This window comes from Lagopus leucura, unplaced genomic scaffold (genome assembly GCF_019238085.1).
Source record: "Lagopus leucura isolate 7727_CA_CO unplaced genomic scaffold, USGS_WTPT01 Super-Scaffold_100051, whole genome shotgun sequence".
Classification (NCBI taxonomy): Eukaryota; Metazoa; Chordata; class Aves; order Galliformes; family Phasianidae; genus Lagopus; species Lagopus leucura.
Genome location: NW_024962297.1, coordinates 771,292 through 797,509, shown reverse-complemented (window position 1 = coordinate 797,509; position 26,218 = coordinate 771,292). Strand labels below are relative to the sequence as shown.

Sequence of the window (26,218 nt, the reverse complement as noted above, 5' to 3'; positions counted from 1 at the left end):
CATTTTTCAGCAACTGAACTTAAAAAAAGAAGTAAAAATCCTTCTCTCTCAGGCATCTGCTGTTAGCCGGCGTGTTTTACGACTGCTGTACAGAACGTTTCAGTGCATAATGATTATAATAATCAGAAGAAAAAATATGATTGTGCCAAGAGCACACTCTTCTGTAGCTTAAGGAGTATGCATGCACACCCTAGGTGATTTCTTCTACAAGTCCCTAAACATTAGTCAGCCACACAGTCCCACATCAGCCTGCTAATTTTAGGAACCACTTCTACAGATGCAGCTCTATAGCTTCAGATAACGGCTGCATGCCTCTGCAAACCCCAGCAGCAGTGCTGTTCTCACGGGACAGCGCTCAGCGCAAACCGTTCTCCCGCGGGAAGCTCCCACTCCTCCAGGATGCAGAAATTCCTGCGAGGACCGCGGGACCACAAGGCTCCAGCTGTTCCCAGCCGTCCTGCCATGCTCGTGGGTGAGATCACAGACTCCATAGCAATGCAGCTGGGAAAGGAGGAAGGCAGGGATGCGGTCCCTCCATCCGCAGCACGGAGACGAGTCGGTAGCATGGAGGAGGTGGGGTGGGAGGCAGGAGGAGAGCAGTTCCCAGGTCAGTGATGGAAAACGCGACAGGTCCGGTCACCTCCCCTGTGGGTTGAGAGGGGCTGTGAAAGAAGTTCTCCTTGGAAAGGTTCCCATGGAAGTCTCGCAGAAGGAGAACGTGCCAATGGTTGCGTGTGCTAACGGTGGAAGATTGTAAGATTTGGGGGAGGAGGAGCAAGTTTAACCAGGATAAAAAAATTTTAAAAGAGCCCCTGAGAGCACTGTTGCCTGCTGATGACCTGCAGGGGCTTTCACTTGGAGCACCTCCAGGCTGAAGCAGGAGCAACTGAAAGCAGCTCCTAAAAGAAGCGGAGCTCTCGCTTGTGTTCCCGCACCACGGGCTGGCTGCTCTCATTAGGTCTCCTAACGAGCTTCCTGCAGCCAAGCCAGACCCCTTCTGCACAGCACTTTGCACACATGAAGGAGTAATATTTCTCAAAGATAGATCCCTATTATTTATCATAACGCTGTGCCTACAGGTCTACTGTGCAGACAGTGAACACAGAGTGAAAAACTAATTTACCAAGATCCAGCCTCAAGGACATACAAAAAGATAGCAGATGGGCAGCGGTGGATAGCAAGGGAAAACAACAGGAAGATGTAGGTCGGTGTGATGTGCTGGGACACGCAGTCTAAATGTTGCCATCATTTCTGCAGACAGACATCTCAGAGCAGAGGTGAGCTGAAGGAGGAGGAAGAAGGTCAGCAGATGTTTTCAGAGAGCTCTTTCCAGCAGGGAAGAAAGGTTGTAGAAATAATACATGGGGAGTGGAGAGTGTTATCACCATTCAGAGCAGGAAGGGCTATTTTGCCATCAAAAACGGATGCAAAGAGGGCTCTATGTAGACATAGCACAAGGAAATTACTTTTCTTCCCAATTTTTCAAAACAGAGACAGACCCAGAATGATACTGCAGGCACGCAGAACAGGACTGCAGAGGAGCTGTGTGAGCAGCTGGTGAATTTTACTTCTGTATACGGGCAGGAAAGGTTGCACTTCAAAGCCATTCTGCAAGAAAAGTTGGCAAAATGCAAAGAGAAGGGAAAAGCCCTACATAGACTGAGCTCCCCCAGATAACAGCAGGAATGGTGTTGACTGCAACCATGCCACGGCGCTGAGGATGGACGACTTGCAGCACACTGTGGTTTCTTCCAACAGTATGAGAACCCAGGGAATGGGAAGAGATCTCCGTTGTCTCCTTCAAGAGGAGCTCCCACCTGGAAGGGGTCTGGACACGATCAGCAGTGAGGGCGGATGGCAGACAAGATCCAGTCTGCTCGTAAAGTGCTATATCCAGGGCGCAAAGGCCATTCTTCACATACCTCAGGAAATCCCTCTCTGCACCAACATTTCAGGATATTTTCCTTTCAAACAAACAAACAACAAAAAAAGTAAAAAAAAAAACAACACATAAATTGTTGCCTAGAACTTTTTCTCTCTCTGTTTTGCATGTCTGCATGTCAAAAGTGCCAGTATATCTTGCTCACTTCTGCTGAGAGCAAAATACGTTCCCGTTTCTCTCCAGGAAGTCACAGCAGCAACCGTTTGTGTTTTTTCTACAGCTGTGGCACTTTTCCCAAGGACACGCAGAGGCTCCCCAGGGGTCTCTCACCCCCACATCTTCACACGGGGCGGTGGGATTGCCTCCGGCCAGGTCTATAGGAAGACGTGCTGCTGTCTGAATCCGAGGCGACATCAAAGCCCGCAAGAATCCGAAGTGACTCCTCCTCGAAACCACTCGCCTTCCCCTTTCTTGGATAAACACGGCGCGGCAGGAAGCTGCCCGCAGCCACCAGCCCCTGTGGGATCGCCATCCAGCCGGGACTTCCCTGCACGGGGCCATCTGTGGAACAGCACGGAGCCGTCCCATTCCAGGCAGGGTTCGCGAACCCGCTGCTCCAGATGTGACCTCGGCGGTGCTGGTGACACTTTGGAAGGGATGGCAGGAAGGCTGCGGGGACTGTGCAAAAATAACCGGCTGCTGTTAGTGCTGACACGGCCTCTGCTCTCCAGAGGAGGACCGTGAAGGCCCCTTCCGAAGCAGGGGCAGAGCTAGAAGCTATTTTAAATCACTGCTCTTCACTGCAAGACATAAAACCTCCGTCAGCTTTAGCAGAGAAGTTCGTGTGTGTTTTATGCTGAGGTGCCTCGGAGATTTACACACTGCAAAGCAGCCGTGCACCAGGGACCGGCGGTGCGGCATCAGAAATCGCTGCGGCTTTCTCTGCTGAAGAAGTCAAGCTGCAGAACTGTAAATGTTCACAGACCTGTGGCTCAAGCACAGGACAGGACTGGCGGCTCCCAGAGCCCCTCTATTTCTGCAGCCTGCTGCCTCCTACAAGTACCCTTCACCACATATTAGCACTTTCTTCATTTACCATCAGCTTCAACAGTGGGCTCGTGCAGAAGGGCCACAGTTTTCGCTCTTGATTGCTGTGAATTTATTAAGCCCATTTGGTGACATCTACATGAAGACCCAATTTGCAAAGGCACAAATACCCACAGTTAGGGCAACTGCAATCAGCCCTGCCCATTGCTCAGCACCTCTGAAGATCTTAATCTTAATCAGTGTGCTCAGCTTTCAGCTCAATAAATTGAGCTCAAGATGCAACATATGAAGATCTGAATTCCCAATAAATTACTGTTATAAATAATACTCTGTGGCAAAACCAGCACACTTCCACTCTAAAACTTCAGCCCATTGGTACTCTGGCTAAATAAACTAATTAGCTTTTTTTTGTACTGATGTCCTATATTCCCATATACACAGATGTTACTATGGTACATTACAGCCTTTTGGGAAAAAAAAAAAGGAAAATATCCACAAACTGAGGGCATACCAAAGCCAAGTGAAAAAGAAATCACTTATCCCATTCTATACCACCATACCAAATATCCCTCATCTTTTTGAATTGTGAAAAGTTGATCAATCCTTACCCTAAACTCCCGATGTCCCATTTTTATGTAGCTGCAACACATGGACTTCGTGCCATACAATGTCTCTCCCCACTGCTCACCCCAAGCACCTGCAGCCCACAGGTCCCCAGTCCCACCACAGCTCTCCTGCCATCAAGAGGGATTTATTTTCTGTACCAAAGGGTTTTGCTCCTTTCACATCTGGGGTAGGTTCTCATTTTATAAAAAAATCAGGCTGCTGTGGCACTCTTAGCTCAATGCTTTGCAGAGAACCTGATGTTTGAAAGCACTGTTTGGTCTTGCAAGGGGACTGAAATGCAGAGAGTTGAATCTCAGTTCTGCAATTAAATAGTTTGTTTGAATAAGAATACAAGATGATACTCACAAACATGAAAAACCAGTGGTGTAAGTGTTGATCAAAAACATCTGTGAGAAACACTTGATCTTTGAAAACACCACTACTATGCACAGGCCTACTAAGAGACACCCCAACCAGCTCAGTTGTTCCCAGGCTTCCTAAGAAACCAAGGCACCCAACAAACAGGAAGGTCTATTAACAACTTGATGGTGATGAACTGACAGTTTGGTGTTGATGACCTTAGAGGTCTTTTCCAACCCCTATGATTCTATCATTCTATGAAATTAGCTCCTCACACCTGATGACCCCCCTCATTTTTGACATACCATGTACAGAATGACAGTTGGAAACACAAGGACCCAGGCAATCAAAAACACGTGAACCTCTAGGAAGCCCAATCACCATGCAGAGCTCTCAGGTGATCATCATCAGAAGAACAAGGCAAGATCTTGCTTGTTACCCCACACTGGAGCTCTCCAGTTTCCATTCTATATACAGCTTGCTGTTCTTCAGTCTTATTTCTAGACTAGAATAAACAGCAGAAAGAGAGCAGCAAAAACATCTCCTTAGGTCACACGAGTCTACTCACAAAACACACAGTTACAGTCAGTCTGGATTCACATTTTTCCATACATATGCTAGGATTTCTCACATGTTTTTAAAGGGTGACAGCCCACCCTACCCTCCTTCCTCACGCAGTTTATTTTGCATAAATGCCTGAGCAGCAGTAGGTCCTTCGGGTCAGGGAAATGACTTTAAGCACTTGCAGTTTGCAATCACAGCTTTTTCCTTCTCCTCCATCCTGGAGAACTTGAGCTGGGCTGACAGCTGCCTTACAGCACTTTATGACCCAGAGATCATTGGGCTCAGATCAGCTCCAGGTTTGAGATGCATGTGCCTGTGCCCCCAGTGAGCTCCTCCTCAAAAACAAGCTAAAACTGAAAACCAAGCATAACTTCTAAATAGCAGAAAAACAGGCTGAGAAGATGCAATATCATTTAGGCACATTTTACTGTCAGGACTCCACCATTCCTCCACCATCATGCAGAACAATCCCAAGAATTTCACATCCATCTGCCATCACTGGGATTCTCTGATTGACATTTAAGACAGTTGAAAACCAACTACAACATTTGGGATGAGTTTAAAAACAAAACAAAACAAGAAAAGAAACAGATGAGCAGGAATCAGATTAACATCTGCCTCGAGAAGAGATCTATCTGCTCAAAAGTAATGTTTTCATCATTAGGAAGGGACAGAAAAGGAAGTCCCAAACAGCCAGAATTATATTCTCAGAGTCATTTTCCTGCCATTTACCTAGTGGGATACGGATTGAGCAACAGGCAGTCAGCTCTGGGTCTGTCTATTTGAACGCTGGGTTTCTAATTGATTGCGCAGTACTTGGAATCTATTAAAGGGTGTCTATTTACAGTGCTGTATAGGACAGGCTGCTCGATGTGCAGATGCTAACAACTGGATAATCCTAAGTAAAGCTGGTAAAAACGTTCGCCTTCTCAAATTTTCCGCTGAATTAATTGGGGAGATTGTGTCACTGAATCAATAAAGTGCAAAGCCCACAGTCTTGATGTTTGCCACAAGCCCACATGCAGCCCTCTCACATGGAGACTTTATTATTCCAGACACTTGGCCATATCAGCCAGTGGCTCAAAGTAAGACTTTGTGTCATGGCTGTGAGTCCAAGGTGCAGAAGGGCAGCCCAGGAGAGCGCAGCCTCATATCAGGACTGCACAGAGATTCTTTTAGGCTATTGTTTTCAAAACTTCAACCAAGGAAAGCACCCAACTGCCTTTTGTTAAACTGGAAAAAAAAAAAGAAGAAAAAAAATGCTTGCTCTTATGAAACTGAGAGCATGTGCAATGTTGGAGAAGTACACATATGAGTCATGTTTACTTGGTACCTGTATGTGTCAATTCCTATTACATTTTTTCCTGAATCCTGAGATCATCTCTGACCTTCATCCACTTTTTCTCTCCACTTTCCTGACATCAGCTCGTACCTTTTTTTCTCTTCATCCCATCCCATCCCCTCTCCCTTTGCTGAGACCTTCCAGCCAGCCTGACCCTCTCCTGCTTGAATAATCACAGTCTCTTTCCTTTTAACCAATTTCTACTTTCTCTGTCCCAACTCATCTGCCAAAACTGCCTGATCAAATCACACCCTTCCTTTCCACTGGCTTCCCCTCACCCATCTGACCAAGGCACTGTGAAATGCTTGAGTCCCTCTCTGTGTTCTTGGATATCACAACTTCTCTGACTTCTCACACTGCTCTGCCAGTGATAAGATGAGAGGTCAGCACCAAGGGACGGTCAGGCTGGATATCACGAACAATTTCTTCTCAGAAAGAGCACTGATGCATTGGCTCAGCTGCCCAGGGAGTGATGGTATCACTGCCCCTGGAGGTGTTCCAGAACCACAGGGATGTGGCACTGAGGGATGTGGTCAGTGGGCATCAGGCTTGAGGTTGGAAGTGGTGGTCTTAGAGGTCTTTTCCAACCATAATGCTTCTATGATTCTATAAATGCTGTTTCTCAGTTCTTCTTGGTAATTCTGTTGTGCCAAATGCCACCAGTGCACAGGTAACCATTCATTTTCTCCATGATTACAAATCATTTTCCTGGACTTCAGTGTCGCATTGGCCAAAGGCTTCACCTCAGACATGTGGAATGGTCTGGTCAACCCCCAAAAGAGATATGAGGTCTGGAACAAAAACACCCAACACCATCATCCCTCCTTGTCTCCTCTTCTGCAGAGAGAGGATGGAGACAGGGAGAGAGTGGTAGATCTCCAATTTCTCTGCAGGGCAGAGAGGAGAGGCCCCAAGTAATGCAGTGCTCCCATCCTGTCTTTTTGCTTGCAGTGACCTGAACTTGTCTTTCCAATGAAGAAGGAAAGAAAATGGTGCTGCTTCCCTCCCCAGTAACCCACGCACTTGTTGGTCTCTGCTCCTGGTTATCTTGCTGGACCTAACCTTGGATGTCATAAGTGTCATAAGCCAAGCAACTACTAGAACACATGCAATTAATAATAGACCTTTAATTCAGTGCTACTAATGGGAGACTGACAAGTCTGGCATCTGGAGCACTCCGTTCCCCAAACGAAGGTGCAATGGGATGCCAGCGAGGCAGGTTGGCCATCAACAGGCACCACTGCACGGCGTCAAAGACACTGTCTTGCATAGTATTATTTAACTTTGTATTTTTCCTCATTTGAGATGACAGCAAATGGGAAGTCTTGTCCTTGTGTAACACAGAGGAGATTAAATGTCACAGTGAACAGAATTAGGGGCTGGGAAAACCCACAGGGCTGTGCACCCAAGGTCTATGCCTCACTCCAAGTGCACTGCACAGGGAAGCCAAGAGGCAGGTTGGATGGATGCTCATAGGCATCCTTACTCAGGACAGAGCCCAGTGCAGAAAGGTGTGCATCCCACACACGGTCACACGGGAAGCTGAGATAATTTTTCTTAATAACTGTCTGTGGGAAATTAGCATCAAGCAGCATTATGAGCGCCTGCCAGAAAGATGTGTTAAGAAAGTGGGCTGGCTGCACAGAAAATAATTTAGGAAGAATAATAAAGAAAGCCAGACAACAGCCCAGACTGAATCCTTCTGTGTTTGTCTAATTTCCTGGGAAAACAGGCATAAGCTGCAGAGTGAATCCAATTGTCAAGCAAAGCGACAAGATTTTCAGGGCAGGAAATGGGGTAAAACAATAACAATTCCCATTGAGGAATATTAGATAAGCAGATAAGCAAGCTTAGCACCAGGTGAATTGATGTTCCCTCTCCCAAGGAAGGGAATGGGAGCACAGGGAGCAGAACGACTTATCCCAGAGCCACAGTGAGTCACAGGCAGAGGAGGGGTGCACCGCCACACAGATCTGCTCCAACCACCAAGCTGTCTGCAGGATATGCTCAGGGAACAGCGCGTTCAGGAACTGCTCAGTGCAAACACAGCTGGCGCTGAAGGAGAGCTGGCAGCATGCAGGGATGTCCTGCCACCAGGAGCCGAGGGAAGGGATGGGCAGCACTGGTGTGAGCGCTCCATGTGCTCGTGAGCATTCCTTCATCCAGGCCTGGGATGGGAACTGAGAGTGGATCTGTGATCAGTTGGCCAAAACGTAGAGGATGTAATGCTTTTTTGCACCCACATCCATAAGGAGGTAGTAAAGAAGAGACTGGATGTGAATGATGCTGATTCATGCTGCACAGAGCCTTGAGGAGCATTTATGGTGGCTATCAACTCACAGGGTGTAAACACTGTCATAAAAGCAAGGAAATACAAAGTGCTTCAAGCTCTGGGCTCTGCCCCAAAGGCCCATTTGGGATCTTGCATGATGCTTCAGCATTGCTTACACAACCAGAAGCTGCTCCCAACAGACATTAATAACCTGCTTTCGGGTTAACAACCCGAAGTTACTGCCAGGTTACTAATACAAGAGCTCCTGGCACGTGGCACCATCTGTGAGAGCAGTGGGTTCGAGAGCTGGAGCCGTTTCAGAGCTGCCCCACAACCTTCCTCCAAAAGGAACCACGTCAGCTCTGCCAGCCTCATCCCACACATCAACAGAGCACGGTCCCTGGGGTTGAAGCCAAGTGAGTGGCACCTTTGCTTTGCTCTGCCCAGCTCTTTGCTTTCCTCCTCTTCCACGCTCCGTTTCCTGTCGTGTACCTCGCAGCTCCCGTTCCAAGAAAGGATTTCCTGAGCAGACCTCCAAAAACAACCGATTTTTCAGTTTCTTGGCAACAACCTGAGTTATCAGGCAGAAAGGTTGCTTAAGTAAGACCAGAATTAAAAAGTTGTAAAAATCCAAATTTTCTTAAAGACACATTATGGGGTGGGGAAATCATTTGCTTCGGGTTGAGTGAAACCTTCTCTCCACATAGCCTCTAAAGTAAGAAGGCAATGATTTTCAAAGCAAAAAGAACACATTCCTTTCTTTTTGAAAATAGTTGCCATTTTTCTCTCTAGTTGCTATTTTTCATTGCTGCTATTCCTGCATGCAGCCTTCAGGCAGCCTTCCTCACTGCCTGCAACCTGGCTCTTCAAACCATCTCTCCTTTCATCTTGTCAGCAGCGGTAACATTCATAAATCTGTCCTTCCTTAAATTGCCACCCTGTGTCTTGTCTTCTCGGGATTCTTAGCTTTTTAAGCAGAAAATGTGCTTTGCTTGTGCTATGAAAAGAAAAAAACAGAGTGTAAACGTATGGTGCTCAATCAGATCTTACGTTCTTTTACTGGGACGAGGACTTTTACTGGGATGTGTTCTTCCCCAGTGGAACCACGAGCCCAGCTCCTGTCAAGTGGGAGCACTGCAACCCCACGGGCTGCTGCAAACCCTATGAGCATGGATGTCCCATCCAGGGAACTGGAGGCTCCATTGGAGAGGATTCTCAGAGAGCTGCCATCATTTTATGTGATGTCTCATTTTCATATGGCAAAATCAGGGAGTGCTCTCCCCTTCCCTTTTCCCATCATGCCCAACCCATGGTGGCGGAGCACCCTCAGCTCTGTCTGAGCAATAGGGCTGTATGCCTCAGACCTCAAGGCATGAAAGCTCTCCATTTGTTGTCAAGTCTGATGTGTTGAAAATTCACACATCTGCTTAAAGGTCTTTTACAAAAGCAGGATAAATACCTGTGCACAAGCTGATGACTTGGCTTTAAAAGTTTTCAAACCACATTTTAGTGTGCAGCTTGACATAGGTAGGACCACATTTTCCATGGGGCTGTGCAGCCACAGGGCTGAGCAATGCCTCCTCAGCACTCCTGCAAGCAGGGAAAATCCAGCAACCGACCACAAGATGCTCAGATTAACAGCCAGAGGTCAGTCTGGCACTGACCCCAATGGAACAGCATTCATACCAATCCCACCCTCCCCTGCACAGCAGCAGGAAAACCCCTTTCACTTTCTATTTAAAAAGAAAATTTCAGGAATTCTTTACTTTCACCCAAGAAATGATTATGCTGTGAAATATGACTGCTTCATGTCATATGTGAGGCACCACCCTGGGGCCATGAAGTGCATTCCCCCATAAGACTGGAGCAGATAAGCAAAGGAGCACCATGCACCGTTGATGCACAGTGCAGCTGGAGGAGATACAGACAGGCTCCGCCTCTGCCGCTAATTGTGTGCTCAAATTAATGTCTTTGGGATAAATGACTCCTGCAAAATAAACACAATGAATTCTTAGAACTCATCTAAGCAGCAGAGGAAATCCCCTGAACGAACCGGGTTCGGCGCAGGGGTTTGGGGTTACAGGCTGAGAAAGTCTGCTTGTTGAACAGAGCGGGCTTTCTCCATGGTAATAAAACTCCTGCATTGTTGTGCCAGGGATTTTCCGGGAGGTGTGTGTCAGCAGGGGGTGGGAAGCTGCAGTTTCTGTGGCCGGTCATAGAAATGGAGTGAGATCACCCAGAGGAACCGACCGCAGATCCCAGCGGCAGCAGGAGGAGAGCAGGGAGCGAGGAATGCACACAGCTAATGGGTTGCAAAAGGTTGTTTTTTTGTTTTTTTTTTTTTGTCCCTCTAATTAGTAATCATGTTCAAGTCTGATAAAATAGGGATTTTCTGTTTTCCTTCAGCACTGGGAAGAAAAATCTCCCACCTGTCTGGTGATGTCCCCATCTCCTCCTGCCTGCCTAAAATCCCATAAGCAGCCTTGCAGCATGGAGGCAATAGTTTCTCCCCTCCCAATCCCAGGGCTCTCCAGGAGCTCAGCTGTCAGTCCTCATGCAATCCCCCCAGTTATATGCACTGTGTTAGGCAGAAGGGGCTGTGGACAGGAATTCACTCCAACTAACAGAGCAGTGATTTAAGGTGGAGGAGACCCACCACTCTGGTTCAGAAGAACCCATGCCTGGCAAAGACCCTGTTACTTATTGGTGAGGAAAAGGAGTGAAGGGCCCAGATTCATGTCTGAATCAGACCAAAGTCCAGAGCAGCCTGGGTCATAACAGCACCAAGAGCATCTTTCTCAGTGTTAAGATACGCTGCACTACACCATTATGGGTTCTTCTTGCTCATGTGCGGATTTGCACTCATGGGATGGTGCGAATGAAAGGAAGCTTCGGGGCTGTGACCATTACATTGCAACCACATGTGGTTTTTTTTTCCTGATTACAGAAAAAAAGAGCGGAGCAGTTCCCACAGAGAGCACCTCTGCCTTCCCTTTGAAGTACTCATCTTACATGATGCTGCTTTGGGGATGTCAGTTAGCGTCAGTTGTTCTTAACCCTTATATCTTGGTATTGCTTTCCCTACTAGTTGCAGTCAGTGACCCCAAAGAGCCAAGCAATGGGCTCCATAAGAGCACAGACATGTGGCTGTGAAGCAGAGGACACATATTGACCCCTGTCGCTATCAGATTTCATCATGAAGATGCTAATGCACAGTAAACAGGCAACATTTCCCTACAAGCCCATGATACCATCAAGGACCTCACTTTCAAATCAAGTCGATACCAATCTACAGTTTCATGATGTAAGATTTCAGAATGGTCCCAGTGCCCCCGAAACCCCAGAGCAGATTGATGAAGGTGACACAGAGGGAGGAATCGTGGCACTTCTGAAACTGTGCTGGCCAGCATGACCTTCAGAGCTCATTTTCACTGCTCACAACCACCGTGGCAACCCTGAGGACAAGGCCAGTGGATATTTTTATGTGCTCCTTGAGGAGTACAAGCTGCCTGACAGCATGGTTCTCGCAGTACATCCTAACAAGGCAGTGCAGTGCCCAGTCTGTGTGTGGGATGCTGAGCTCCCACCTCTTTGCTGTTTGTTGAGTACATGGGTGCTCATGATGGGAGCAAACGCTGGCCATGGCACAGGTGCACCCAGTCCTATAAAATTCCAGGGTTTTCCATACAAATCCACTGCTGAAATTACATATAGAGCTTATATTGAAACATATATATATATATATGAGCATACATTGAAACATACATATAGAGCTTACATATGAAATTACATATAGAGCTTAAGACTTGTTTGCAAACATTCTACAAACAGGAGCCCAACCAAAACTGCACACTCCATCTATGTTTAACTGTGGAAGAGCCAAGGCAGAGCCACACGTGTGCTCCCTGCATCCCAAAGAAACCAAAGCCACAACACAGAGAGAGAGCACAGCTCTAGAGACTCCAGCAGGTTCATCACTTTGTTCCTTAAAGACGGGCATCGGGTGTGATGGAACCATGAAATGTGGCTTTCCTGGTTTCTGGAAGCCAGGGAATGAGGTTCTGGCCAGGAGCAGAGCTGGTCCTGGGTGCTGTGAGCAAGGCAGGAATAGGAGAAAGGCAGAAATAGGGCTGGAAGAAGGATGTACAGTGGGAGAAAAAGCAAGTGCTGAAAATAGCATTGAGAAAGGGAAGAGCTCAAAGAAAAAAAAAAAAAAAACTGAGAGGAAGATGGAGCTAAAAGAGATACAGCAAGTTCAAATTGTGTAGGAGTGCTTGAATTTCTTTATAATCACCCTCCGTGGTAGAGGCAAAAAAGCACAGGTTGGCTTCAAAAGATTTGAAACCAACTGCTCTGCAATGGAAGGATGGGTCAAGCCTGGAACAGATCACGTGAAACTGATAAATAAGGGAAGAATGAAGCAAAAGAGGGAATATTTATGGAGGGGAAATAAAGTAGGTGAATTAACATCTTGAGGATAGATGCAATTTGATGAAACACTTGCAGGAGATGGCAAGGAATACGTCTGATCCGTTTAGCATCTTGTGTAAAGCACTAAGCAACCCACAGATTCATCTGTAAGAAAACATCCTTGCAGATTTGAGCTGCTGAGACCAAGGGATTCAATGTCAGAAAGCTTTTGCGGCTGTGGCACGAAGCACCAGCTCTGTAGCAGCACCCTGGGAGCACAGCCTGCCTTGCCCAACCTCTCAGCAGTGTGCACACCATCTTGTTGAGATGTGAAATGCATTTCTCCAATCTGGTGCCTTACACTTGTGCCTGTGCTTGGCATTAAGCAGCTACTATATTCTGTCTCGTATCCAGAAGGACGGCTGCTTTAAGCTGATGCTACAGGAACTTTAAAATAAAACATAGCATACGCTGAGGATGACTAATACGTTCCCTGATCCTGGCTTATACACACCATATTGGAAAAGTTGCTTTATTTTGTGTCTGTCATTTAGAAAATGTGACTCCCCTCCCATTCTGCTCGGGACACGGGGGACACGGAGATGTGGCACTGAAGCACTGTCCCCAAAAAACCTCCGTGGAGCAGCTCTGCGAGGGGCAGGGTGATTTTCCCATCACGTTAATGGCGAGCCTCCTTAATCACACTTAGGAAGGAGTCCTGGATTACCCAGGAAATGGAGGCTTCTCATGGAGATTTGAGGCAATAAAACCCAACGCTCGTTTGGTCCCATGGCCCTGCATGCAACAGAAGGATGACAGCAGTGCACTCATTGCTGCCTTCTTGCCACCCCCTGGGCTCCCTCCCTAAATCACTTTGCCATAACCATTACAGGTTGAGGGCAGGTGACAGGGAAGGGCTTTTCCTTTCAGGGTTGGCCTTCAGTGCTCACCACTCGTTGCCAACACACACCTAAACCCGAGCTGTGCATGCAGTCTGGGTGAGAGGTGAGCAGTCCTGAGCCAACAAGCAGCTTTCCTCTCACAAAGCACCGCTTTACTCCTCTGGTTAGATGGTTTGATCATCCGTTAATGAAATATTTTAAAATAAAAGCAAACTTCAACAGGTAACAGCAGAGAGAAAACCACAACCACTGACTAATTAAAGCCTTTTTCTAGCACACAAAAACCAAGACCACCCAATGGCAACAAAAGAACTGATGAATCCTGCTCAGGATTCTGCAACACACAGGAAGGATGATCTTGAAGTATGAAACTAATTGCATCCTACAGACATGCTACTCATTAACTGATTTTTCATTTTTGAAAAGATAAACAATAATATTAGGCCAGTGCTGAATTACAGAATAGCACTCTGCATTACCTGGACCTAACAATAAAGATATGCATCAAATTTAGACCTTGCATCCATTCTGGTTTGAGCTACTTCAGTTGGGTGGGTTTAAAATCACATATATACAATGGTTCTTTGCTCCCCCATCTAAAACCCAAGGAAGGAGCTCCCCAGTTTCTCATTACAATGGCAACAACCATCAGGAAGTTCATTTTCAGGAGAAGGCTGTGGAAGGATGCAGAAGACATGGAGAGCATCTCTGCCACATCAGAGACAGCTGAAGGATGCATTTGTGCTCTTCAGCTGTCTTCACTCAACCACCTGCTCACAGATGAGATCAAGGGGGCTCTTAATTGAAGACAACTCAGAAAAGGACATGAATGCAGTCCGAAGTATCTGCTGATCTCGAGGCCTGGGTTTGCAAGGTGGCTGCTGAAGGAGATCTGGAATCCAGCTATACCTGGCCTCCACACAGCACCTCCACTGACTTGCCATCACTATAACCAACAACTCCTATACAAACAGTAAAAAAAGAGAAATAAAATTGACACTTACCCTCCTTCAAAGATCTTGATCCTGACTGGCTCCCCTCTTTTGGTTACAACAGCCTCTTCTTCTGGTTTTCCTCTTTTATCCTCTTCCTTCTCAGCTCTAGTTATATCTTTTCGACCTTCATTAGAAAGGAGCGAAGGCAAATGAACCTATCTCCCCAAAAGAGCAAAACAATCATTGATTACATACAACATCACTCTACAGACTCCACAGACCAAACACTGCAGGTTGAAACAGCAGCCCATCACACAGGCTGCTCGTGACAGGACAAAATCTCAAGAAACACGGTTTCTGCTTCTGGATTTTGAGCCCTGCAGGTTGGGTTATGTTTACAATGGACTCCTGGAAGTACTGTTTAGATGCATGGTGGCTCAGGGCTATCCAGGGAGGTGCTGGGGTGAATCTGAGCATCTGGCACGTCCATGGGTCTCTGTCCCTAAATCCACTGCTCTGTCCTTGGATCATCCTCTCCCTTAATATGAATAAAGATCTTGAGAGCAGACCTCACTAGAATTCATATATTTAACCTCAACCCCTGGATTTCCCACTCGCGCACACACACTCACACAGTTTTGGATTTGGGCCATCTAAGCTGGATGTAAATCACTCGACAGTCAGAGCTTGTGGGTGATTTCCTCTCACTAAACTGCTGCCGAGGGCGCCGTGCACAGAAAGCCACAAAACCAATGGGAGAAAACAACCCTCGACCTCCCCACACGTTCCCAGGGTGAGTTTGCCTTTCTCACTGCTACCCCTGGCCACCCTTTGTTCATAGCCAGGTCTGAGCCGTGTGCTGACATCTCATCTTGCACGTGTCTTGTTATCTGTTAAGGTAAACAGATGTTTACCTGTCAGAGCTGCCTCCCTGCCTCTGCCCAACGCAAGTGGAGCTCTCACACCTGGAATGGAATCTTGGGAAGTTTCCCTGTTAAAACCTAACATTACACATAATGGGTCTCCAAAGCTTTGAATAATGGGTCTCCAAAGCTTTGCGAGAGGGAAGTGGGCTGCCTTTTACCCAGGTTACATTTTACATAAATGCAAAAACATCTTTGAAGTACAACTGAATCACCCACATTCTCACTTCATTTTTTATTTCTTGAAGAAGAGCGAGGGTTTGAAAGACATAGGGTCAGGAGAGGAATTCCTGCCTGTAGAAGTTTAAATCTGAGTTGGTCACCTTTGATTCTATGGCCACTGGAGACAGTGGCAGCTCTCGGGGCGATTAAGCACTTATCTCAAGGGAACAGAGCACTCATCAGGTGCCTCTTTGTCTCCCCTGGTTAGAGAGAAGCCACAGAGCTCAAAAAGAGACTTGAAAAGTTCCGTGGGACCTGGGGCTGCTCTTTGCCCTGGGCCAGCTCACACAGATGATCCCAACTCCACACCATCAGCCCCATGGATGCTTCCAAGATGCCTCCTCCAACCTCCCCTGATGTTCCTGGGCACCACGTGGGTTATCCACCCAGGCCAGAACGGGGCCAGGCACCATTACAACAATTTAACAGCACAGATGGATCTATGATTTCATCTATGATTTCATGGGGATGTGCTCTGTGCTCGGAGCCAATCAGTGGCACCTCTGAAAACTTAACATGGAGCACTATGACTTCACCTCCTGATGGGAGCTACACATCCACAACAATGCTAGTGAAAGCCTTCCCAGTTCAGTTCCTTGAGGAATACAAAACAATTGACTTTCTAGATGTAGCATGAGGTTTATTTATTGCAACTTTTGAAAGCACAAAACATAGACAGATGAAAGGCACCGTGGAGAGCCAAAATCATACAGTCACTACTACCCCCTGTTACAATCTCGTTTAATTTACAAACTGTGCAAGCACGATACAGTGTAATTAACCATCCCTACATGCACACTGCAGCCTACAGTCACTTCAGAATTGATCTGCTCAGTAAATCCCACTGGCAATTTAGAAATCAAGCCAAGTACGTAGACAGTATACACAGTACTACTGCTCGCTGGTAGCTTGCTGCATGCATAATTGTACAAAATATTAGAGCTTTTTTACATTTTCTGCTGTGTTGACTGACAGCTTATAGTTCCATAAGGAAGAAAAGACTTAAGGAAAGTAGCTGGAGTTAACTGAAGGTTGAACTCTCAACCTGTGATTGATGCCACTGCTACGCAGCTCCGGGAAATCGCGTCTTCCTGAGTAACCAGCAGCTTCTTAATCTGTGCCAGTCATAAGCATCGTAGAGACTAAACTGGGGATTTCACTCCCACTGATCATCTAATTAAAAACGTTTCTTGACTTGGCATGAGGTCAATTTATCCCCATTGAAATTAACGTAATTCCTGCAAAACCCACTCCTTCCAGCAGCAGGTATTCATGTTAAAGTTAGGCTACGTCGTTTTCTAGGTGGATTTTGCAGGACAAGCCCTTGCTTTTGCAAACTGCGCTGTGAGAACTGCAACTTCTGTAGGGTTTTGTCTAAAAGGTTTGTCAGCCTTGGAGTAAATGCATGCAGTGAAATAGGTGTTCTGATGGGTAGGGGCTGAGCCGCTCCCGTGTAGAGCTGAACTTTTAACTTTGGGATATGAGGGTCTGTCGTATTTCTGAAACACAAGGCTTTGTGTTCATGTTAGCACCACGCCAAAGAGCAAAGTTCAAAGGAGCACAGGCACTTCTATTAGGGAATGAAGTCAAGGATGGCACAACACCCCTCCAGATAAAATCCACCGAAAAAAGAGTGCATAAATATGAAGCATTAGTGCGGTTATTGCGCTGCACAGGTAATTATCTGCCCCCAGGCTCCAAGAAAATCTGCCTTTTGGATTTCTGCAGAATGATGGAAATGCTGAATAGAAATAAAGATTTATTGAATCACAGCGACTCTACTGTGCATTTTAAGACATATTTATAAGCAGCAGCTGCAGCAGCGATTACGATAAATTTAATATTCAGAGTTCATTTCATGATTCAGAAATAAAATGAATAATCCATCAGTATAAATTGACTTGAGATGAATATCAAATTGCAAAGTCTTTTGAGCAATTCTGTTTGCTAATCTACATGAACATGACCTGGATTAAAGGGATCTGTATGGTTCAGCATTAACTGAGAGAGAAAAAAATCTGGCCTCAATGCGAGATACAAAAGTCCATGCAGCAGAAGCATCTTAAAGACTTCTGCACCCGTGTGGCCGATGGCTTTGGCGAGCTCTGCCTGCACAAAGCCACTGACCTTCCTCCTCTTAATTCCAAAGACAATGTATAAAATATCCTTAGGTATCCAGAAAAGCTGGCAGACAGCTAAGGATGTTAACTAAATGGGCTAAAAGACATGGGTGTTTTCACAAGGCTCCATGTCTAACCTACTGAGGCACTTTTATAAATGTCACTGCATGCCTATACACTTCTTTGGGAGCCTAAATACACTTTGCAAATCTCCCTTTAATATTTTTAAATACTTTTAAGCATGCCTCTCCATGTTCATTAACGTGAGATCAGTAGATGCACAACCAGACAGAATCCCATTTCCCCAAGGTAATCCTTTTTCATTTATAACATGCAAAATGTAGGGAATTATAACAGCGTTCATAAAAAAAAAAAAAAAAGAAAAAAAAAAGAAGTTGTAAAGCTATTTGAAATATCGAGACAGAAAATGCAAATCAAGTCTAATCCTTTGTGCTCGAGCAGTGGCGGTTCGTGGTGCGGTGGTGATTCCTACATGCTCTTTTGATTACAAGGCAAGTAGAAACTGGAGGACAGAAATATGGCACATTGCTTTGGAGCAGGCTTGCCTTTTATTTATTATCATTTTTGGGGGGATTCTAGTGGGTGTTAGCTTCTTCACTCTGTAAGTTTCACTGAGAACTTACCGAACTGAGAAAAGGATGAACAAATTCCTATTAAACTAACAGTAGCAATTCCCCATCCCTCATCCCCCTCTTCCCATGTATCCAAATAGATGAGGAGAAATATATAGGATTGCATTACCTCTGTCATTTTGGGCTTCCTGGAGCTGGACGGGACAAGCCTGCCTGCCTCTGGCCGAGGAGCAGTAGCCATGGTGTAGGTTTCCCTGCTCACCTTCTGCTTGGACCTCAGGAGGGACAGGGCAGCTTTAGTGGATATACCCGGAAGGTTGGGGTTATACAAGCTAATACACCAGCTGGCATACACTGAAGACCGCCGGTCGACTTGCTGGATGTGATTTGGCTTTATGTAGTTTAAATAGCACCAACTGACATTAGTGGTTGTGTGGAGACTGGGGAACTGAAGTACCTTCTTCATATCCGTACCTTCTCGAGACTTCATTGCACTTGAAGGGACCTCAGACAGAGGTGCAGGGCTTGGAGGGCTTGGTGGAGGCTGCTCCACCGGCTCTTTGGAGTCTTCTTTCTTCACGCTTTGTAAAGGCGCCTTGACAAGGGGCTGCTTGCCAGCTGGCTGCTGATACTCCTCCAGCGCCTCAAAGCTTGGAGAACTGGACCGGGACACGGCTTGCTGCAAAGTACTCGGGGTTTCCTTTAGCTCCGACTGCTCTAAGGACAAACTAGGTGGTGTTTCAACCTCAACCCTGCCTTGGCTTTTGGTAAGAAAGTGAGCTTTATCCTGCTTTTTCCCTTCCTCTATTGCACTGGGTGGCTTCACCACTTCCAACTTCCCCTCTGCTTCTGACACCTCCTCTTCTTTCACTCTTTTCTGCTGCTGCGTTTCCATCGTCAGCTCCAAACTGCCCGCTGGAGAGAGCATCCTCTTGCTTCCACCAACAGTGGACGGGCCTCCCTCCAGCCCAAGGACGCTGTCTGCTGGGGAGGTGAGCGGGATGCAGCCCTTTCGCTCCGGTAGGGGTAAGGGCACCCTCAGATACGGGCTCTGGAAAATCCTTTGCTCCTCTGTGATCATCTGTGCAAGATCAAACCCAAGGCCGTGCACATCAGCACTGCAGACCAGGGTGCCCTTGGGTTGGCAATCATCGAATTTGGGGAGAACGATAGAAGAGGAACTGCACTGGGATTGAGTGACCAGGATCTGGGAAAGTGTGGTGTACATGGCGCTCCCGTAGGACGGCATGTTGGTCTGAATGCGGACGGGGACCACGAGGGACACCACAGGGTCGGACCGCGTGGGAACGACGAGCTGAGCTGTGGACACGGGCACTGAAGGACTTGTCGTGCGGGTCAGGGGGTACAACCGAGTGTCCGAGCTGTATTCTGTGCATGGGGAAAGGCTGGAGGTCCCTGCTGCTGGGAATAAACTGGATTTGAGCTGTGGTAAATGTCCCTCAGCTTCGGGCAGCTGGAGAGCAAACTGAGACTGAATAGGCAGGAAAAAGGCAGAGGAGATTGGTGATGAGCTGGGGTAGTGCACTGGCAGGAAGGAGGGGTGCTGCCTGAAGGGCACCTCGGTGGGGTGCGGTATCAGCGGTGGAGCAAGGTGCAGCGGGCCCGGGTGCAGCAGCGTCTGCTGGAGGGGCAGCGGAGGGGTCTGGAAGATGGAAGGGGGAAGCTGGGGCACGGTGAGCTGCGCGGAGAGCAGGTCGGACATGGTGTGTGCAGCAAAGAGCTCTGCAGGCTGCCCCGGCTGGGACAGGAGGGGCTGGTAGGGGAAGATGGAAACTTGTGGGGAGAGGTACTGCTTTTCGTGCAGCGTTAGCTGGGGGATGGGATGGAAGACCTGTAGGGCTTCTGTGTAGGGCTGGGTATATGCAGGCTGGGGGCTGTCTTTTGGCTGGCTCTTATCGCTTGGGTAGGTACCGTGAGAGGGCAAAGGGGATGAAGATGGCGGCTGATGGGGCAAACTTGCCGAGGGAGATTTGCTCGAGGAAGGAATTGGGTCTTCTGCCTCTGGTCGGCCTGCTGGGGCTGGAGCTGGGTCTGGCTCATGCTCCGGATGCCTGGTGAGGGATGCCTGCCTCACAAGAAAGCATTTCCTCCTCTCCTGGGGAGCCGAGGAGGTGGAGGGGCCAGGAGTGGAGGCAGGTGTGGAGGACAAGCTCCCGTAGTCAAAGGACTTGCTGCGGGTCTCCGACATCTGGGAAACATGGGACACATTGGGTGTCTGCTCAGAGGCAGATCTCCGCATCTCCCTGGAATGGTGGTGGTGGTGGCTTGGGACCATCAACATGTGGGAGCCAACACCTGGAGGCTTGGAGTGGGATTCGGGAGGCTGGCTGCTGGGCTCCGTCTTACTGTGATCTTCTCGATCGAATGACACAGAATGGCTGGAGCCATGGGATACGCTGCTCTCCTGGCTCGGGCTTCTGGTGAGAGAGACTGACTCGAAGCTGGACTCTCCAGAGGACTGAGCCATTTCTGCCAGTCGCAGCCTCTTCTTTTTTGGTGGGAGTTTCTCTGCAGGAAGCTGAGAAAGCGTTTGGCTTCTCTGTGGCCATTGAAATTCCTCTGTTTTTTCTGGCTCTTTTGGAGGAGGTTCTGGTTCCGTTTCTGGTCTGTCAGGCTCCTCCGTGACCAGAATCTCTGGGACCTGGATGTTGGGCTGTCGCACCAGCTTGGGCTGCAGGGAGTGATGTGGTCGGCTGTGCTGCGCAGTTGGCTGAGATGGGAACTGTGGTGTGGGCTTCTCTTCGCCCTCCAAGCCGCTCACCTGCTCGATGGAGTCGGACTTCTCAAAGGAGCTCGTGTGCTGGATGACAGAGATCTCCTTTGAGGTTGTCCTTCTCTCTTTGCCTTCCGTGCTTGAAACCAGTTTGGTGTTCCTGGAATGGAAGCTGGCACTGACATCAGAAGGTGCGGATTTCCCCGGGTCTGCTGGTGACTTCATGGATTCACGGGTTAGGTTTAAAGCGACATCAGATGATGCCGGGTTTGCAAACTGAGCCCCTGGCCCAGTGCTGGAGGAGGGAGTATCCGACAGCTCAAAAGCTGGAGGGTCCTCATCATCACCTAGGCTCTTCTCTTTTCGCCGTTTTCGGAGCGGGGTAAGCTCCAAAGTGCTCCCTAGCTTGTAATGCATCACCTGGGGCCATGTGTCAGGATCCATGACATTTTTCTCAGTCTCTGAAGAGGTATGGGAAATGGAAGAACGTGGCTTTGAGAGCTGCAGTTCTGAACAGTAGTATTTCTTATGGGCTTCATAATTATCCCTTTTCTTATACCGAGCACCACATACGTTACATTCATACATGAACCCTTTAACTTTCGTCCCCTTCCGTGATTTTTTGGTAAGATCGCTTTCCTTGGTTTCAGGCTCCTCGGGAGGTTTGGAAACAGCTTCTTTGCTCGCAGAGCTAACCTCCTCTGTGACATATTCTACTCCCAAAGGTAGCTCTATAGCTGGTTGTCGTTTTAGCATTCGAGGATGGGAAGAAAATGCTTGACTGCGGCTTAAGACTTCGGGCTCCATGATGTGATCATCAAATGAATAGCTACCTCTGAAGGTGTGTGGGGAGCTTATAGTGCATGCAGCAGAAGGCATTGAGTGGCTTCTTAGGAGAGGCACTGTCTCTGTGGCACTGTGGGATTGCTGAAGTGATAACAATGATTGTTCGGGCTTCATTTTTTCACCATGGGATGTCAACGCTTTTGAGGCATCCAACTGGCTACCGGAACCGGACTTGATATCAAACTGAAATGGTTCCCTATAAGCAGCAGACTTTGGAGATTCAATGCTGCTACGTCTAGATAAAGAGCTTCTTCTAGGCTTAACACTATCTATTTCACTGGTATCTACAACAGCTTCATTAATTGTAATTAGCTTAGTGATGTGTTCAATAACCTGTGTTCTAGGCACAGATAATGGTACCATACTGGGTTTCTCTTCGGTCGAGAGATGTGGAAACCCCTGCGTTGTGTTTGTAGACAACATTGCAGTCCTTTGCCCAATTCTACCACATTTCCCAAAAATAATTTCTGCATACGATTTTGCATTAGTATTTGGGGGGCTGATCTGCTGCTCTGCACTTTCTGACCTGGAGAAGTAGCCCGACTCAGTACTTCCTTTACTCCCCGGGCTCAGGAAAGCTTGTTCATCTATGACCTTCTTCCGTTCGCTCAAGCGGAGTGCAAGCTTCTGCTTTATCGTGTGGGTATCTTCTGATTTATGGCTCAGAGCTTGGTCAGATGGCGGCTCTGCAAACTGGCTGCTGTCCTCGAGCGACTGAGACATACTGGAATGGGACAGGGAGCAGCGGTCGTGGCTGGAGCCTTGGCTCCCGGTGCTCAGCAGACTGCTGGACAGCAGGGTGTGCTTCTGCCTGGGGGAGAGCTCTGCAGGGTGACCCGACATCGCTCCCGTCTCCTCCTCCGAATCTGTGCTTTCCCCTTCTGTTGGCTCCTCAAAGTCCTCCCCACCAATCCTCTCCATTTCCAAGCTCGACGGATACATCTCTGCTCCTATCCCTGAGGCCAGCCCAGCTTTTATTCGATGAGCATGAGATTTCCTATGTTTATACAAATTGCTCTTAGTCTTAAAAGAAAAGCCACATGGAATGCAAGGGTACGGCCTCTCACCTGTGTGTGACCTGATATGTTTTTGGAGCACACTTGGCTTCGCACAAGGCCTGCTGCAGTACTGACAAATGTATTTGCCTGGCTTCTGAGGTTTCTTTTCCTTCTTGTGCACTTCCTCAGCTTGTTTTAAGGGAACCTGTGAAGGGCGAGGGATGTAGACCTTTTGAACAGATGGCATGTCCTCTCCAGGAATGATTGGTGAATGGGAAGGCAAGAGCTGGCCGTGGTGTGCGTGAAGCCCAGGCGATGGAAAGGAGCCAGAGGGACCTGGTCTTACGGGATCAACTAGCTGCCATGTGGGCCCTTCAAGGACATGCTCGGGTTTCCCAGGAGACATGAATGCTGGTGACAGTGCGTGCTGCTGAAGCTGCGAGACGTGGGGAGGGTGTTCGAAAGAGGAAGGCTTCGGTTGCTTCTGATGTCCAGTCTTCTCCTGAGATTCCTCTCTTGGAATCGGCAAAGAGCCAGAAAAGTGCTGTTGCGATATGAGATCTCGGAGAGGGGTTCCTTGCGAAGAAGAGGAGCTGCCCTGATACGTAGCTGCAGATGAAATACTGGCTTGGAAAGCCTCTCCTTTGGGAAGCCTCTTTCTTGGACTTTCCTCAGCCTTTTTTGTGCTCTTCTGGCTTTGTTCAGGATCCATGACCTTAAAAGGGTCTTTGAATGCTATTTCGGGAAGGTTTTGGCAGGCTTCATTTACGAATAATAAAGGTCTCTTCTGCAGATTCCCTGTTTTGCCTGCATTTGCTACGAAGCTGGAGTCGCCAGGAGATGGTTGTTGATTTAAGATTTTACTAAAGTGTCACTAGTTGCTATTTGACTCAAAAAAAAAAAATGTTTCAAGGTCAATAAAGTTCACATTGGTAACACATGACAAACTACTTCAAAGAGAGAAAACTTTCCAAAACTTTTAGTCCAAATATTTTCCTTGTGAACTTGGTTAAGGCTTTAAACCTTGCCATTTTATTTCAGTTGACAGTGGCAAGCCTTCAAAGTCAAGATGCAACCCACAATGTGTCTCTTGTTTGTTATGCAAACCTTTGAAAACTTGAGACTTCAGTGCTCATCTCATAATGATCTTTTTTTCCTGTGCAAGGAAAATAACGCTGAACGGTGTACGTCCCCCTGTGTCTTCCTTCTGTTCCACTTCTGAGTTCAAAAGCCTTGGAAAAGCATTTCCAACATTTCTGCAATTACGTCCAAGAGAAAAACAAACAGAAAATAATTACTTCAGCATTTGTATTTAAGTAATTAAACAGTGCTACTTTTACAGAGAACAACCGTAAATATTTCGCAAGAAGAAATTCAGAATAACTGATTGGATGTCCACAATTTATGAGACATCACTTGTAATGATAACCTAAACATAAATCGTACTAAGTCAAACCTCAGGGACTTAAGCTCAGTGTAATGTACACATAAGCTGGCACTGCAGCTGTAACCAAATACAGTAACTTGAAACACACTCAGATCTGAAAAATGTATTTAAAATGGCTTCGAACGTGGATTCCTCCTAATCTCCTGCAAACATTTATAGTTTTACAGTTTTCTGTAATTGCACTTCCCTTCCAAACAGACACAACAGTAAAACTGACTGTATACAAAGCACTGCCTAATGCAGCACATACATTCACTGACGAATAAAAAGCAAATCCTTCTGCATGAAATCCGCCCCTAAGCTTGCAGTAATCTTCTGTGTCACTTACAACAATAGCAGGCAAAGAGAAAGGACGTGCACTCTTCTACTGAAATTTTGTTGCTTTAATTTCCTGCCTTTTACTGCCAAGCAATGATGCAAGTCCAGCTCTATACTATGCGCATATTTCGTACGGGCAGAATGTTGAAATTTCTGGTCTACAAACATGAATCCTCCTTACAGTGGGAAGCTCTACGAAACCTACCATGCTTGTCATCAAATACAGCTACTAATGAGGCACTTGGAGAGGAAATACTCTGCACTGAAAGAAGACAGCATCACCAAGAGATGGAATAGAAAGTGGGAGGAGTGTTCCCAAGGATGGGGCTTTTTAAGTGAAGCAAACTGATATGTATGATTTACAGTGAGATAGAAAGGAAAGTATCTTTCTTATCAAAGTATTCTTTGCTTTGCTACAACAGAATGGCATTAGTTTAATGGGAACTTCCTCAAAGCCCTGCTGCTTTCCTACTGCCCCATACAGGGGGAGAATGCAGGGACGGGGCTGAAAAGTAAACCACATAAAACAGGGAGGCACAGGGGACTGCACTCCACGTGCCTGAGAATTTAGCTGCCCAACAGCCCAGCCTTATCCAGAGCAGCAGCAATAAAGAGCCAGCAGAAGAGGTCCATTGTGTTCTATGCAAAATCCTCTATTCATTTGGTTCTACAACCCTGTGGATGCTCCGCATTCCATGAGAAAGAACAGATGTGGGGTGTAAGGTAATTTAATTCAGCTGCGTCTAAAAATATGGTAGCATGCCCTATTGGAGGTGTTCAAGGCCAGGTTGGATGGGGCCTTGGGCAGCCTGGTCTGGTATTAAATGTGGAGGTTGGTGGGCCTGCCTGTGGCAGGGGGTTGGAGCTTCGTGATCCTTGAGGTTCCTTCCAACCCAGGCCATTCTGTGATCCAACCAACCAGATTTTACAGGAGTGGTTAAAAATTGCCCATTCTTTGGATGCGATTGATCCATCTAACCTGAGGTGGGTTCAAGCCATAAAATTCCCCCATAAAATTCCCCTATCCTCTCTTACCATCACTGGGAGGGCCAATGAGGGACCCCATGGGGACAATGCATCCCACTGTGTCACTGATTATCCTGATTTGTTATCTCTCATTAAACAGGAGCAGTGGCTTACTCATTCTGCTCTGATGTCCGCATCTGAGATACATGCACAGAAAACTCACTCCTATCTTAATGCTTTACTTTCCTTTTTCTGATCTCCTCCAGCAAGAACTTTACTTCTTCCCAGCCTTGCACTTGCCCTGACTCGCTAGGGAAGGTGCCTCATGTTTATGTGCTCATTACTACAAGGCGTAATTAATTACATTTTGAAATCCCTTTCTGAGAGCGCTGGCTCCTCCGTGCTGACCAAGTGTGGTCTGGGCTACACTTAGAGTGCTGTATTTACAGCACAGGACTTACTCAAGATCAAAGGCATCTGGGAAGCTGATTTATCACATCCATTTTTGCCCAAGATTGTGTTCTTTGCCCCACTCGTGACGCACGGAGCACATTAACGTGGTAGCAGAGGATTTAAGATGAGACTCTTTCAGCAAGCACAAAGTGAATGCTGCCTCCCACAAGCTCGCACATTCACATTTAAGAATTGTCAACAAAAGAAAGCCTGAAAAACATGTTAATACTGTTTTCTCCCCTAGACTCTATATCCACTCCTAAGTGCAAAACAATTGG

At 47.1% G+C, this 26,218-nt stretch overlaps 1 protein-coding gene across 9 annotated transcripts in view; it reads right to left on the bottom strand.

Moving 5' to 3' along the window:
- HIVEP3 (HIVEP zinc finger 3) overlaps window positions 1-26,218 on the bottom strand; it is a 218,990-nt gene that overhangs the window by 32,610 nt on the left and 160,162 nt on the right. For all 9 annotated transcript variants that reach the window (XR_006181412.1, XR_006181413.1, XM_042885538.1 and 6 more), the window contains 2 exons: window positions 18,348-24,012; window positions 14,390-14,535 (listed from right to left, as the gene is read on the bottom strand). Coding sequence is in view for 7 of the 9 variants with exons in the window: in XM_042885538.1 (XP_042741472.1) it covers window positions 14,390-14,535; window positions 18,348-23,468 (5,267 nt within the window). In the remaining 2 variants the exon portion in view is untranslated. The remainder of the gene's footprint in view (window positions 1-14,389; window positions 14,536-18,347; window positions 24,013-26,218) is intronic.